A 16994-nucleotide genomic window follows, 5' to 3' on the forward strand; every position below is an offset into this window, starting at 1 on the left:
AGCTCACTCCCTCACAAAATAAGTATCATGAAGACGCTGGTGGAAGAAGACTTAACTCTAGCGATACCGCGGAAAAAATTAGCATTGTTCTGAAGCCTATAAGAAGTTGATTGTTATATTTTAGTACTAAAAAGAAGGATTTTGGGGGCCCCGGAGCCTGGGCTCCATTGGCTCCGCCCTTAATCCGCTCCTGGATGTATGTTGTACGGCTACTTATTGATCAAGAAAAGGCTTTTGACTGCTTGAATTGGGTATTGTTTGTGGAAGCTCTAAAGAAGGTTGGGTTGGAATGAAAAGATAGAGGACTCATAAGAAACTTATATATGAACAAACAAGTACGACCTAGAATTGGGGAGGAAATGACAGAGGAGAGTGCGATTGGAAAGAGAGTTCGACAGCTATAATGTATCTTGAAAAGTAAAGATGAAAATTAGCCTACATAATCAAGATGACATTTCGCTAGAAGGTAGAATGATTAGGTATATAGGTTTGCAGATGATACTGCTCTTAAGGTGGAATCTTAAAAGAATAGAAAATGATGTTAGAAAATTTGAGGAAGGGCTGTGAAGAATATGGGATGGAAATAAATGTAAAGACAAAAGCCATGGTAATTGGAACGAAGCATTCAGTGTCAAATATAGAACAGGAAGAAAATACAACAGGTGACTAGTTTTCGGTACCTGGGTAGTATTATTAGTGACGATTAAAGTGTGAATGTGAAATAAAAGCAAGGATAGGAATGTCAAAAAAATCTTTAGAATGAAAAAAGTCTATATATTTTGCGGGACCTTGAACAAAGAGTTGAGTAAAGACTCTTAAAATTCTTTGTTGAGTTGATATTGAGTTTAACGTCACTTTCCTCAGCGAGGCTATATGAGACTTGGACCTACTGGTTAACGTGGAACCTGAACCACATGAGCTCTCGCCTTGAATCAAATCCCGGTCTTCCACACCAAAGGCGTTAAAATTCTTCGTGCGGAGTATTGTACTGTATGAGACAGAAACATGGACATTACACAAAAATTATGTAAAATGAGTGGAAGCTTTCGAAATGTGAGTGTGGAGATGAATTGAAAGAATTAGGTCGAGTGGTAAACGAATGAAAGAGTATTAGAAATGATGAGGTAGAAAAGAACAATTTTACATATTGTTAAGAAGTGGAAGACACACTGGCCAAAGACTCGTCTTCTAGCGTCTTCCTGGCCAAGAAAGAATTATATCACGCGGAAAACGCTAGAAGATATTGTAACAGGAAAGAGAGGGAGTAGACAAAAGAGGAAAAAAATTATGCAACACATCAAATCTTACGTGAGGACGAAAACGTTAACGGAAGACCAAGAAGTATGAAAGCTTGTCAGTTGCGGCAAGTGACTTGCAAATGATGATAGAATATCTATGATGATGATAATGACACATAAAAGCTAATTTAAAATGGCTAAACTCTTTTAAAATTATAGCAAAATTTATGGATAACAGAATTCTAATAAACCAATGAAAGTATGCCTACTTACGCCGTACAGCAACACATAGTGTAATATTTTCTTTGTAATCTCAGAACAAATACTTTCATGCGTAATCCATTCTTAAGATTCTTCATCCCAGCGAAATTAAAATACCGCTAATTTTACAGTAATTATGTGATATCTTCAAATAGATAAAAGATAATTGAAATATGGAACAAGAGCGCCCTAGACAATATTATTTTGTGTGAGGTACCGTTATCACAAGTCACCTAGTGGCTTTCCGTTTTCAGCTGTATAGAAACGCGAAAATAAATGCCGATTTTGAAAATGGCTCGAAATCGAAAGCAGATAAGTGAGTCGTGATAACGGTTTCTCATGTAAAATAATATTGTCTAGGGCGCTCTTGTTCCACATTTCGATTATCTTTTATCTATCTGAAGATATCACTAATTACTGTAAAATTAGCGGTATTTTAATTTCGCTGGGATGAAGACTCTTAAGAATGGATTACGCATGAAAGCATTTGTTCTGAGATTATTTCCAGGGAGGAATCAGGGAGGAGTCAAATATTCTATGTCTCTGCTTCCTAGTTTTAGTCTATGTGATTCTAACGACGTTAGCAGCTTAGTAGGAAGTATAGCTGCTTTATGTTGTGTCATCAATATGTACTTTGGCTGTGTCAATTTGGGGAATTGAATGTGCCTGTCATCGAGTGAGTGTCACTACCATTGCTTCCTTCATGACGTCAGAGAGACAGTTGAGACAAATACATTTGAGAAAGCTCGATCTTGGTCATTTGGTCATTGTTCATGGGGACCTTCGTTACTTGGTCTTTCGTCACCGTACCTTCGGTCCGGCATTCGATGCCTTGGTCGATTGTCGGACAAGTCATCATGGAGATCTTCAAGACGCCTCGATCTACAAGTCTACGCCTTCAACTTCATATTAGGGTGAGACTGTTCTAAATTTAAGTTGCAAATCCTAGCTCTACCATCCATTCCTTTAACGTTCTCATTGCTACCACTCAATATTATTAGAATCATGTGTTTCATTTTAATCAAATTTGGTATTATTGGCTAATCCATAATGTTTCACTTGGTTTTGATTCTCGGCAGAAGTTCATATAGTTGGGATCCCCTTAAGCGGTAGGTCCATGTCTCATATACTCTCTCTGCTTAAAGGGATGCTAAAGTAATATAATCACTACTACTAAGATACGTCGTCCTCTTTTATGCGTATTATCGTCTCCTTTTATTCATAATGCTGCTTGTAGACGATGCAAGAAAGCTTGAACAAGACCATTCAATACCTTAAATTTACACGTTCAAAGGAGTATTGTTCGAGACACTTGAACAAGAGTCTCGAACGGACTTGAAACAACTTGTACACGATCATAGAGGTATTGAATCTGTTTTATATTCTTGTTAATAGATGGCAGTCCAAAACAAGAGACTGTAACTATGAAAACAAATGAAAGCGAGTTGCCTACTGATTTAGTTCAGACCTGCGTTTGAATAGCTATAATATTAGCATATTTTTCGTAACTTTCTGCAGGCATTTGTAATTTAATAGATTATATTAAATAATTTAGAAAACAGGTCAATTGATTTTGCAGCAATCCCATCAAATTTTCACGAAGTAGTTTGTCCCTTTTACATTAAATGCGAGTTAGGTTAGGTGATGTTAAAAAAGTAAAGTGCTTCTTAGGTATAAAATCGTTCCCTATACTAAACTTTTTTTTTTTTAAAAAAATCTGATTCTTCAAATGGCGTACTAATGACAGGGCCACACTCAAAAAGAAAAAATCGAACTGTTTCCTAAAATTGTGTGTAACACGAGGCAATGACTGCCTTTTGATGTTATTTATGCTTTAGCATCGAAGGCTGTTTTAAGAAAATACTGAAATCACAGAAAACAAACGAAGCAATGATAATATTTTTCAGCTACAGGACTTACCGCCCATATCTGCATCAGACTTTCTTCACAAATCTATCCCTGTTTTGGTACTGGTTAAAAATAACCCGTCAAACGAATAGTAATTTTTCTGTTAAAATGTGTGAGTGTGTATGAAGGAGAATTATCTGATAGACGGTAATAATTCCCACTGTCGAAACATGCCTGTATAATGTAGGAAACCAGTATTTTATGTCTAGAAGTTTAATGTTACCAGTATCAAATCATTACAAGAGCTATAGTGCAGTTCAAATGAGTGAATATGATGTCAAGGGTTTGTTGCACTATTCTAATTTATACATAATTCTTATTCTTGTACTATAACCTCCGTCGATGACGCACCTGCTCCGTACGGACTACTCTTTCGTGGACCCCCTTCAATGCTCCTGCCCCGACACTCTTAAATAGCATCTTGATTTTATTTATTTATTTATTTATTATTTTTGCACAGTCTTGTATGTAGCATATGTTAGGATGCACATTTGTACCTTACGGGAAAGCACTTGTAAAATTAATCTGCACGCGTGAAAACAACCTCTACCTTAAGAAATAACTTCTCAAATACTACGTGTGGATTTCGTGATAAAATAATTAGATTACAGTAGGATAACATGTAATCATTTCCAGGATACTTCAGTTTGCGAGCATATTATAAATCTGTATGCAATTATTTTATATTATCAGAGATTAATAACAGTACAAAACGTCTTATTAATTCAAGAAAAGTCAGTTATATGTTTTTTTTTTTTTATTTAATGGACTCATCTTTCTTAATCTACATCCGGTATTCTTGTATATTAAATTCTCAAATTAATACTTATACTTCTCATTGCCTCAAAATTTAACAAAAGTTATGGGCATGCAAGCATTATAAATCGTGAATATTGTCATCAAAAAATACTAACAATATCTTCCGGCGCAAATATTAGCTTTGTTTATTACAACACACACTTGGAATATCAGATAATTATGGAAGAGGGTAACGAAAAGATATTTATTCAAGTCTCATGACGCCATCATACTTGTTTTGTATATTTCCTGCACTCTAACTCGAGCGCTGATTGGCTATCGAATGCTCTTGAATTGGATTGTTTAGAACGGGACCGAAACGAAGTTTCTTGAACGAAACTATTGAATTCAAGAGAAAAATGACGTCAGTGCTGACGGTTTTTTCATCAAATACTCTTGAATGGTCTCGAACAAGAGTCTTGTTCAAGCTTTCTTGGATCGTCTACAAGCAGTATAAGTTTCATCCTTCCTAAATACAGCCTCACGAGCCGAAAATCGAAAGAAGGGTTTTGTAGAGGATTAGATCTGGTGAGAATCTATCTTATACAAAGCCTGGTTGTTATACGTCACTCCTTTCTATCAGGGATAAAAGTGGATCTGAAAAAGATAGGGGGATGCTTCACGTTACGCTCTCTCCCGTGCCTATCTTTGCCTTTTTTTAAAAAAAAGAAAGTGGGGGTACATCATAGATAATTTTGGGAAATAGTGAAACGACGTACGCCTGCGTGAAGATTGACGATGTACGAAACGGGATAAGACGTAAATTGAAATAAATTCCAAGTTTATAACGCCGTCAACTAAATGTGATGTTCAGCTGTTGGTGTTTGACTTTTTTGGTGAGTTTACGGCGAAGCGTCTGTAGTTTCATTTTTATAGTAATGGTCTTTCGTTACATGTAAGTAAACAAATAATAATTACTATGTAAATAAAATGATATATATAATGTTCTTCTTTGGTGGTTTTCAGCAGAGTGCAGATATAATTTTCAAAAGAGTGCATATGATTAATGTTCTGGCGCAAATTTTTATTTTTTTTTCGTAAAATATTTTTTCTCATATTTACTTTTTAAAATCTGGCATTTTCATTTATTGCTAAAGGAACCATTTCATTTGGAAGTTATTGATTGAAATATATATATTTTGCTATTCCATTTTATGGGGCGTACGCATATGCATAAAATATGGACTTAGCAGGAAATGCACTCTTACTGCCTTGGTGTTTCTTAAGGAAGCAGTTCCATTAATAGTTGCAGATTCACTTTAGGAGGGCTGAATATAAATATAGCGTGTGCACATATGGGATAAAGGCATTATTCGAGCAGACGATTGTACCAAATTTTGACAGGTTAGAGCTTTGTATTTCTGTTAGCAGAGCATTTACTAAATGAGAAACTCCATTACTACTTGTAGATTGACTTCAGGAGGGCTTAGTATAAAAACAGTGCATGTATGGCATAATATCTATAGTGCATAAAAGAGGAACCAACTTGTGCTAGGTGGTTACTACAAAGCACGGATGCTATCTAACCGAGTCAGGCCAGGAGCGCAGCAGGTGCATCTGAGCAGTACAGAGAGGGTGCGACGTGTAGTGGATGGAAAGTGTTGGCATATTTCGTTAGTAGCCGTTTTAATAATGTAGAAGAAAAGCGTGTAAATTAATTTGTCTGTGAGCATGTTGTTGTTTATTATTCAGTGAATAAATAAGGAATTATTAGAGTAAAATGGTTAATTATTATTTTTCCAGTTCAGGTGTATTCCTGGTTCTATGGTTTTTTATCATAGCAGAATGTATTACTGTCATATGGAATTATATGAAAACGTCTAAAGTTATCACGACGGAGGGTATACGCATAAACGAGGATAGTTGAAGAGCAAGCTTACACATAAAATACTTTCACTATCTCTCAAAATTCATTTCAATATGCTGTGCACTGGCAATAATTACTTATTCGCACCCTCATTCCTTCACTAAAAATGATTCACATCGTATTTTACCTATAAATTTTCTGTTTGGTAGAACCGTGTGCTCGAGTGAACCCTGGTTAAAAACTGTCGTACGTAAAACCCTAACTTAAAAACACAAACTAACTATTTGTATTTTCCCACTAAAATGTCCGAATGCTATCTAATTGAGTCAGAGCAGGCGCAAGAAGAGATAGAGTAACAATAAAGAAATTAAATTTGTGAGTCAACCGTTTGAAGAAAGGAAGATACGATTCCATTACCGAACATTTCATTGACTTTAGTGAACAGACTCTTTCTAGTGATGCTGCTGAAGGATAAGTGAATATTTGGGAACGTTGGCACCTCATCTACTTCTTTAGTTTTTTTGATTTATCCTTTTAAAAAAATGGTTGGATGAAAAGTCTTCTTTTTGACTCGGAACATGAGCTTTCTTCTGTTGAAGAGCAACTTATCTATTTGTGATTTAGCATTTAAAATAATATTCCTTCGTAACCGTTACTGCAGTTTTGGCTTTAGTCTAAGGATATATATCCTGAAATTCCCAGAAGGGCTGTATTATTTACATTGCCATTACATATCTGTAATGGGGCGTTTACACTTGGTCGATTTAGTCGCACGGCTAAATCGACTCGCTGCATTTGCGACTAAATCGAAGCAACTAGGCCGAATCAGATCGATGGATGTGTTCAATTGTTTCAACCGAAATTGAATGCTGCTTGTCGACTCGCTGTCCTCTGGTCGATTCGAAATCGACTGGCAATTTTAAAGATGTCCAAGCAAAAAGTAATTGGTACAATTTGCGGTGTTATAACAGAAGAAAATAGAATCGACCACAGAAAATGGAACGTCTTTCAATTCAGTTGCTAGTCGATTAGTCGCTTTCGATCAACAAGCGATTAAGTTGAAGTCCGGTTTACACGGTCGATTAAGTTGAAAGTGACGTCAATTCAACTGAATCGAACGCAAATCGACTAAGTGTAAACGCCCCATAAGAGACATTTTCCTAACTCGTGCATATTGAAAACAAATATGGGAACATACTTAACGTGGAACCCGATCTACGTTTGAAAGTATCTAGATTTCATCCAGCCGTCTGAAGAATAGCATTATTCATCACATTAGTTGAGTGTTGAATTCGTAATATCCGCCCCCTTTCCCCACATCACGGCACTGCTAACTGGTATGGTCGTATCTCCCGGAATATCTCCATTTAAAACAGTATTAAATTGTCATAAGTTACACATTTAGTGTTGTAAAATTGTAATTTATCATTTCATTTATGTAATATGTAAAATATATATTTTTAAAATCATTTTTGATTTCATGCGGGACCGCAGAGAATTACCTGTTGCTACAAGGGGTTCGCACCATCAGAAAGATTGAGAAACGCTGCTATAGAGCATAAACGGTATTAGACAATGAGAAGCGATTCCCTCCAGTCTATTAAAGCATCCCAAAAATATGTTTTATCACCATCTCTAACTCTCTACGAAAACCGGAAGTGATAGAATTCCTCTACAACTTCGGTTTCAATATCAATTGAGAATGTAACCAAACCAAATTCTTTCGCGTGGTGTACACGTAACACTGGTATTTGTTTATAGTACTATATTCTATGAATTAATTGTATTTTTAAGTGCTTTTTTATATTTTTGTTCGTGATAAACGGCAGAAGTTGTGTCAAAAGGATTCCATCTTGTTTTCTTAACAATTCAGTGCTTCTAAAAACCTAAACAAGGTATAAAAAAAATATATTTTTAACGTTCATATTAAATTAAATAGAATGCTTTGACACAGATACAATCTGGCACATTTGCTTAAAGGTTGAGTAACATTCACCTATTATATGCCTTGGGAATCCTCCCAACTCGATTGTTATATTCCTAGAATGATTTCGGCAACCAACCTTGTTGCCTTTGAGAGCTAGACACTGATGAAGAGCTTTAGCTTCGTAAATATTTTTATATTTTATTCAAACTGTATTTTTTTAAAATATCCATTTATTAAAATGCTACAATAGCGATTAAAAGCGCATGAGCTCCAACCTATAACTTTAGCTTTCAAATCTTTCATTTACGGTTATGTATGATTTCACGTTTAACAGATACAAACATTTTAAGTATTTGTACTTTAAATAGTCTAAATTAGTTAACTATATCTTTTTCATAAAGTTTATGATATAAAATTATTGTTTAAAGCCTTTGTATTTTAATAAATCTCTAAAATCAATGCATGTGAATAGTGCTTCCATCTTTTAGTTCTTTTAAACTATATGTTGAGGACGTTTATATATATGTTTGTGGTCAGTCCTTTCGACAATGAGATCTCGGAAACTAAAGGCTCTAGAAAGATGACGTTTTCACTGATCGATTGGACATTTTACAAAGATTGTTTAGTTCTAATTGAATATTTAAAAAAAAAATGCCATTATTACTTTATTACGTTTTTTATGGCACACTGGAAGCGTTGAAATTTAAAAAAACTAAAGGATCATATCCTATGCGTTATACATTCCAACACCACACTGTTGTATATGTCTCAGGCGTCTGTTTCATGGCCAAATAATAATTGAAAAGGAAGGATAACCATTTCTCGAGTCTAAGATAAATCTTAATTTTTTGAGTGTTTTGCCCAATGAATACCATATATAACTGACATTATAATTAATTGCATATGTAATGTATTTGCTTATTACATACTGCATGCAAGAAGAAAGAAAACACTGGTCATACATGAATTAGAAACTCCAACCGGAAGTAGGCTCAAACCTTGCAAACGGTGCGAGATATTGAGAAAAAATAATCGAAAAAATCTATGCCTTTGATACCCCATGCCGATTTTTTTTTTTTAATCAAGACGTCTTTCACCTTACAGTCACATGTGAAAATTATTGTCGCATGTCTATAAATATGTTGTTGTAGGAATATAATTTGATAACGGATTCGCCTGATATTTCTTATAATGTTAGTATGTGTATAATCGGCAAAGACATGTATGTGGCTAATTTCATGTCAAAAGAGCAGTAAATAAGAACAATAAAATGAAAATAAAATTTTCTTGTCCATTTAGCAACATTTTATTTTACTCATTCTAATTTTCGTATTTATAATTCTTTTCCTATGAAATTTACCACTAATATATATTTCCCGATTATACATATAGCATCAGTATTAAAAGTACCCTGCAAAATCATTATCAAATTATATCCTTACAATAAGACAGTTATAGATATGCGACAATAATTTTGGACATGAGTGTACATATGTTGTGAGGAAGGAGAAGGAGATTTATGCTTATATGCGAATGAAGCGCTGTGTAGAGAGTGCAGGTTCAGCTAGTCTATATATTAAGATGCTAGATTTATATGTTTGTGGCCAATTGTTTCGACAGTAAGTTCTCGGGAACCGTAAGCTGTAGAAAGATGCCGTTTTCACTGATCGATTGCAAATTTTGTGTAGAGTGTTCAATTCTAATTGAATATTTAAAAAACGTGGCCGTTATTTCTTCATTACATTTTTCAGGGGTACACTGGACGTTTTGATTTTTTTAAAGTATATCCTACGAGTTATACATTCCAACACCACACATTTGTATGCGAGGTTAGTATATCTTTCCAGCATTTGTTTCATGACTAAATGATAATGAAAAACAAAGGATATCTATTTTTGCAGTCTAAGATGAATCTTTATTATTTGGAGTGTTTTGCCCAGTGAACACCATATATCACTGACATTATAATTAATTCTCTATGTAATATATTTGCTTATTACATACTGCATGCAAGATGAAAGAAAACACTGATCATACATGAATTAGAAACTCCAACCGGAAGTAGGCTTAAACTTTGCAAACGGTGCAAGATATTGAAAAAATAATCGAAGAAATCTTCCCTTTATGATACCTCTTGCCATTTTTTTTTTAAATCAAGACATCTTTTACTTGTGTCTGTAAAGGAACATGTATAGGTGTTGTGAGGAATGCCAAGGAGATTCATGCTCATATGTGAATGATGCACTGTGTAGAAAGTACGCTAGTATGTTAATATTGCATTTCGCTCTCTAAATGTAGAAGTAACTTCTAAATGAGAATCTATTGGATGGAGATACTACGCGACGGCTATCACCAAATTCTGAAAAAAAAAAAAAAAAAAAAAAAAAAAATCTCTTTAAGATTTAGGAACCCAAGCATGTAGTTTATATATATATACCAGCGTAAAATTGAGAGAATAATGTCTTATACTAGGATTTTCGCTAAGGTTATTAAGCGCGAGTAACTACAAAGTGACGTTTGTACACGTGTCACCCAAATCTAGAAATCCGCATTACCAGAAATTCATGTTGATGGAGAGAAATCTCGTCTGCGCACACCTTTATAATGAGGTTCTTTATTACATAAAGGCTTGTCGTCAGACACATCACGCAAATTCACATTCATCAATTACGTAAGAATATTAGAAATTTTATAACAAATTCTCAGACAGAGAAATATTCTTTCTACCTTCTTTAAAACAAGAATGAAAAATAAAGATTTAACTTCCACCTGAATGTAAGTAAAATTATTGGGGTAACACAGTACATTTAATTTTGTACTCATATTTATGTAGTCCCAGTATGTAAGTATAGCTGGCTTTTTCGTAATAATTACAATTTACAATGTAACACTTGCATTAAATTTATTAACCTCGCAATCAATATTGTACGAGGGGCAATCAAAAACTTTCCGGAATATTGTTGTAGTTCTGGCATTTGTGTTGCAATCGCAATGAAACTTGTTCATTACACTCCTTAATTATGCCTAATTATCAATTTGACAAGTGTGATATTGTGGTAATAAAGAGCTGCAATAAAATTTTGGGAACTTTTTGTGTCTGCTGTAGATTAATTTGTTATTTATGCTTTGTGTTTAATTTTTTCCCCTTCAGAAACAATGGTAATTCAAAGAGGAGCAGTAACTTGGGCATCGCCTGCACCAACACAACACCATGCGAACATTCTACCCAATTATGGAGACACTCGTATTACTGCAATTATCAGTAACCAAACCAACTATTCTGATCCTCCTGTGAGCTCTGTGTCTGATATGAGAGCAACTTCTGTAGTCGTCTCCGATTCCCGCCAGTCTCCAATGAGGTGTAACGTGGTTGTGCCGGCTACAAGCATTGCTTCAGTCAAATCGGAGCCCCAGACATGGGTGCAAATGGTACGTTACTGTTCTCTGTACTTCTGAAAGATCATGAGGATTTTATGTTATTTACACAATTATATATTACATAGAACATAAATATTTTTTTACATACCTTGCCTTAATTGTTGTTTTTCTTCCCTGATATTTCATTTTCTGTATACTGGAAGCATCTTCAGAGGAATTAACCCTTGAAGATAGATCGAGTTTCAAGTATAACGTAAGGTCCTCACTTTGTATATTAATATAACTAAGGCTACGGATTTATTAAAATCCATTTACACAATGCATCATATTACCTTTTATTGTAGCACGAAACAAGTTAAACATTTACACTTTTTAAAAATTGTACCATACAGTCTTCACGATATGGATCCTCTGTTATATATATATCTGTTATGCATATTATTTATATTTCGTTGCTATGACAACTAACTCATATCGTCGAATCACTATCATAAAAAGTATCATATAACAACCAAAAAGAAATTCTATTTTTCTTTGCAATTCTTCTTCTTCCTTTCTTGAACAGCTTGTGCTTATTTTAAAAGTACATTTTGCCCATAAATACAAATAAAGTTGTTAAAAATACAAGTATCGTTGTATAATTACATGCTTTCGTTGTTTATTTTCTTCCGTGTATTTATGGTATCCACAGCAAATTTCAATATCCACAGCAAAATTCTTAAACATTTGTTACACACAGTTATAAAAAATATTTCCATTCCGTAAAGCTGGTGTAAACGAACAAGTTTTACCGATAGATGTCACTAGTCTTCGTATCTCTCTCTCTCTCTCTTGTATTTTTTACCTTTCACGAAAATTCACGATTTCTCTTAGGAATTTCAACCTACAGACTTCAAATTTTTAGAGAAAGAACTTCATAGCCTATCGAAGGTAACAATGTACCGAGTTTTTATTTAGAATTTTCGTCATTGTTGAAACAGTGCATTGTTCAAGGTTTGGATATTCATTTCAACAATCAAGCCATTTCAACAATAAAGAAAATTCTAAATAAAAAATCGGCACGGATTTTTGTCTTCGATGGGTTATGAAGTTCCTTCTCTAAAAATTTGAAGTCTGTAGGTTGAAATTCCTAAGAGAAATCGTGAATTTTCGTGAAAGGTAAAAAATACATGAGAGAGATACGAAGACTCTAGTGACACCTATCGGCAAAATTTATCCCTTTAAACTAACTTTAACACAAATGATGTAATAACAGTCATGTAAGGAAAATAATGATTCTTCATTAATACCACCATGTATCATAGTAGCCAGTTCCTATGTAAAATTTCGTTACTGTTATCAAAAACTTACTAAAAGGAAATTCTTTCTTTTTAAATTTATTGTAATATAAGTAAATTTTGTAACGTTCGTTGAACGGGTGTACCTTTTCAACTTTGACATAAATTTTTAAACACTTTTTATTACAATTCGATTTATCTTTAAAGGCTAATTCCTCTGAAGATGCTTCCAGTATATAGGAAGTGAAATATTAGTGAAGTAAAACACCAATTAAGACAAGGTATGTGAAAATACTTGTTTTCTACATGAAGCACGTTGATTTGCTCCTATCATAGTGATTTAGTCAATCTTCCGCAAAACTGTTAAGAAATGAAACTACTACTTTTAATTATGTAACATAGTAATATAAAACTAAGACACTTCTCTAAGTGACTATAACAATGTAAACATTATTTCAAGAACGTATACATTTAAGGTTAGTGTAAAGGGACAAGTTTTCCCGATAGATGTCACTACAGTCTTCGTATCTCTCCCATGCATTTTTTTACCTTTCACGAAAATTTACAATTTCTTTTATAAATTTCAACTTAGAGACCTCAATTTCTTAGAGAAGGAACTTTATAACCTATTAAAGGGAACAATCCGTGCCGATTTTTTATTTAGAATTTTCTTCATTGTTGAAACAGTTCGATTGTCATAGGTTTGGATATCCATTTCAAGAATCAAGCCATTTCAACAATGAAGAAAATTCTAAATAAAATATCGGCACGGATTACTGCCTTCGATAGATTATGAAGTTTCTTTTCTAAAAATTTGAAGTCTATAGGTTGAAATTTGTAAGAGAAATCGTGAATTTTCGTGAAAGATAAAAAATACATGGGAGAGAGTTGATTTTGAGTTTAACGTCCCGTTCAGCAGCGAGGCTATATGAGACGTGGACCTACTGATTAACGTGTAATCCGAACCACATGAGCTCCAGCCGGGAATCGAACCCGGGTCTCCCACGCCAAAGGCGCGTACGCTAACCACTTAGCCACGAAGGAGCTCTACATGGGAGAGATACGAAGGCTGTAGTGCCATCTATCGGCAAAACTTGTCCCTTTAAACCAACCTTAACGCTTACCTTTATGTTCCCTGCCGACAGACATTTGTGCATCGTCTGCGATATTTGAAAAAGACTAATCCTTCTTCTTTTGGCAAGGAGTGTGGTGGTTCAGTGGTAGAGCTCTTATCTTTGATACGTGGGGTCTCTGATTCGATCCCCGGCTAAGTAAGTTTATGGTGGACAGCATCGTGTCCGTGGGTTTTCTCGTTTACTCTCGTTTCCTCCCACATTCTCATTCCACTAATTCTTGCATCATCATTTACTTGCCTTAATCATTGGTCTCCCCTAGGCTAACGGACGTAAACGTGGGACGTTAAACTGAAGTATATCATTTCTTTTTCTTATTTTGGTGGCAACAGATTGCGAATTGTAGATATTCTTACTTTTTTATTGCTTATTTGATTTATTGAACATGCTTGGAAGTCTGCATCTTCTATCGAAAATTTTCTGATAGAAGATATACACTTCCAATTATGTTGCAGCATTTGTACAAACGAAATGTGGCCGGGGAAGAGGAACTTATGCATTAAGGTAAACATTTTATTCCGTGTTCTTTACTTTTTTTTAACAGTAAGTGAAATATTTGTTTTTTTTTAATGAAAAATGAATTAATTTTAATGTAACAATTATTTTTTTTTAAATTTGTCTTATTTTAGAGGAATCCCTACAGCATGAGGCAGGTGACCCTGTCCAACTTGGCTTCTAGTCAATATGTAAGATCATCCCAACGCTCTCACTTGTTAACAGTGAACAAGTTCCGAGGACGATGTGCCACAACGACGAGCAAGTCATTAGATTTGCTGAGGCAAAATATCCAAGCTGTTATTAACAGAGAAATAGACGTAATCATCAAAAAATATTTAGAAGTAAGTAGTGTTCCTTTATGTTTTCAGAAACATATTTGTGCAGTTGTCCCTTAAGACATCATCATCATCATCATCATTATTATTATTATTATTATTATTATTATTATTATTATTATTATTATTATTATTATTATTATTATTATTATAGTATTTTTCAAATGCATTTAAGTACCAATAGATACAAAAACGATGAGACAACAACGGGCAAGTAAAAGATTAAGGTTTGGGGCATTGAGTCCCAGGTCGTTCAGCTCCCAGATTTGTTACTGTTATCGATTATTATGCTAAGTATTTGATTATGAACTGTACAGTCATGGAAAAATCTTGATAATAGTATATTACTAAGAATTTTGACCTTTTGGTCTTGCATCCTTATGCAATTCCGAGATTATGAAGGATAGACCTACTATTAACGTGAGCTACGAACCACAACTGGGGGGGGGGGGACTTGAATCCAGTTCAGTTGGCGGGTTTACAAACAATCATGCAAGATCAACCCGCACATTTCAGGCCGTCCTCCACCATACTATCTCACTTCCAACAAAACTGACCTGACTGAATATACGTTTAGTTTCTTTCAAAACACACCAGGCAAATATTGGGATAAGGTCAGGAACCAGAGATGAGAAAGTAGTATCTTTATTAAATGTACTTTTTTAAAAGAAATAAAAATCTGCTTATTATTTTACGCAAAAACGATGAAAACGATTGGATGATTTCGAAATGTGGATGTGGAGAAGAGTAGAGAGAATTAGCTTGCTCGAGCTGAAAACGAATGAAAGTGTGTTAGAAATGCTGGGGAGAAAAGAACAATTTTAGATATTATTAAGAAAAGGAAGAACTGGTTAGGACATTGGCTAACAAGAAACTGTATCATGAGGGACGTGCTAGAGGGTATGGTGGCAGGAAAGAGAGGGAGAGGGCGAAGGAGACTACAATTAATGGACGATATCAAAAGGAAAAATCGTATGTGAAGACGAAGAGGTTAGCGAAACACCGTGGAGCATGGAAGCCTCTCAGTTGCAGCAAGTGATTGCCAATAATGACAATACCTATGATTATGATTATTTTTGGAAGAACTGAAATGTTGCGAAATTTTTTTAACCTCATATCCAGTTTCCTGTTTGCTTTCGTATAATAGATTTTACGATTAAAAGACCTTCGTAATATACGATGATCCTACTATACCACGTCACATGCTCCACCAAATACTCAAAAAGAAATGAAGAATTTTCCGATCTCCTTTCTAATGCAACTCTTTTTCGTTTGCATGTATGCAATTATCCAGATGTAGCGTTAAGAATATAGGTGTAAATCTTAGTAATTCCCTTTTTTTTAAGTGAAGCGTTTTCGATTTGTAATTAACTTACAGATGGAGGAAAACAGTTTATTATTTGTTTGTACTAATACCAATACTACGAAAACAAAGGGAATATATTCGCAGTGCTGTGTGTTCCAGATTAGAGATGAACATCGTTACAGCGAATTTGATCGAGCAAGAACAAAATTCCCATACATAATTTTTTTCAATGGTATTCTTTTCTGGAGGTATGATAAAAATACGTATTTTATGCCAATTCTGAAACTATACATGTACTGAGAAACATTGATTGAAGAAGCTAATTATAATCATATTAAGGTTATTGTGTTAATCTAAGTTTTAAAGTATGTTTGTAAAAAGTCCGTTTCATCTACGATTAAATATATTGATCGTATTTTACGAATTATATTATAGATGGAAATATCGTAGCACAAATATTCACTCATTACTTGTAGAAAATCTTTGCAAATTGCAGTACAAATAAATTAATGTTGCAGCTGTTGTAAGAATCAGTATTTATGAAGCAGTTTCCAATTCTTGAGCCCAGAAATACAAATCGGATTAGCTGATCTCATATTAGCAGCTCTAACTTCATCAGTCGGTCCGTTCTTCAATCTGATCTGGCGTCTCTATTTATAACCGAACTTTAACCACATGGAGATGTCTGAATTACAATAACTCTGACACCAAAATTCCATTCTTGTTTCTCCAAGTTCTCATAACTTATTGCAGGTATTGGTTCAATGTAATGTTTATCTTCTGAATTATTAAATATGCATCCTTAAACATCCATCAGTAAATAGAAGATAAATGAAATGGAAGATTTTAGTTTTACGTCCCACAGATATGCTGGGTAGGCTAAAGGAGACGATGATAATGGAATGAAGTAAATGGGAAGAAAGGGGAGAACAACGACAAAATACACGCACACGGTGTTTGTCCATCACAAAGTCCACTTGACGCGAGCTAGAATCAAACAAGGACTCCACATACCAGAGATGAACGCTCTACCACTGAGCCACTGCCCTCCCCCCCCCCATTGTAAGATAAAAAATGTATCTTAAAGATTACGCAAAAATGGCTGCTCAGAATTAAAAAAAAAAAAAA

The 16994-nt window shown here is 34.5% G+C and overlaps 1 protein-coding gene across 3 annotated transcripts in view; it reads left to right on the forward strand.

Moving 5' to 3' along the window:
• Positions 1-4930: 4930 nt before the first annotated feature.
• The window catches only part of LOC145694416 (suppressor of activated egl-4 protein 2), a 58435-nt gene continuing 46371 nt past the window's right edge, over positions 4931-16994 (forward strand). For 2 of the 3 annotated variants that reach the window (XM_081770614.1, XM_081770616.1), the window contains exons 1-3: positions 4967-5100; positions 11091-11368; positions 14357-14566. In XM_081770614.1, coding sequence (XP_081626740.1) covers positions 11096-11368; positions 14357-14566 — 483 coding nt within the window. In that variant the 5' untranslated portion in view covers positions 4967-5100; positions 11091-11095. Of the gene's footprint in view, positions 5101-11090; positions 11369-14356; positions 14567-16994 lie in introns of all 3 variants that reach the window. The other variant, XM_081770615.1, reaches the window with a different exon arrangement.

The sequence above is a fragment of the Thermobia domestica genome, chromosome 9 (genome assembly GCF_964235325.1).
Source record: "Thermobia domestica chromosome 9, izTheDome1.hap1.1, whole genome shotgun sequence".
Classification (NCBI taxonomy): Eukaryota; Metazoa; Arthropoda; class Insecta; order Zygentoma; family Lepismatidae; genus Thermobia; species Thermobia domestica.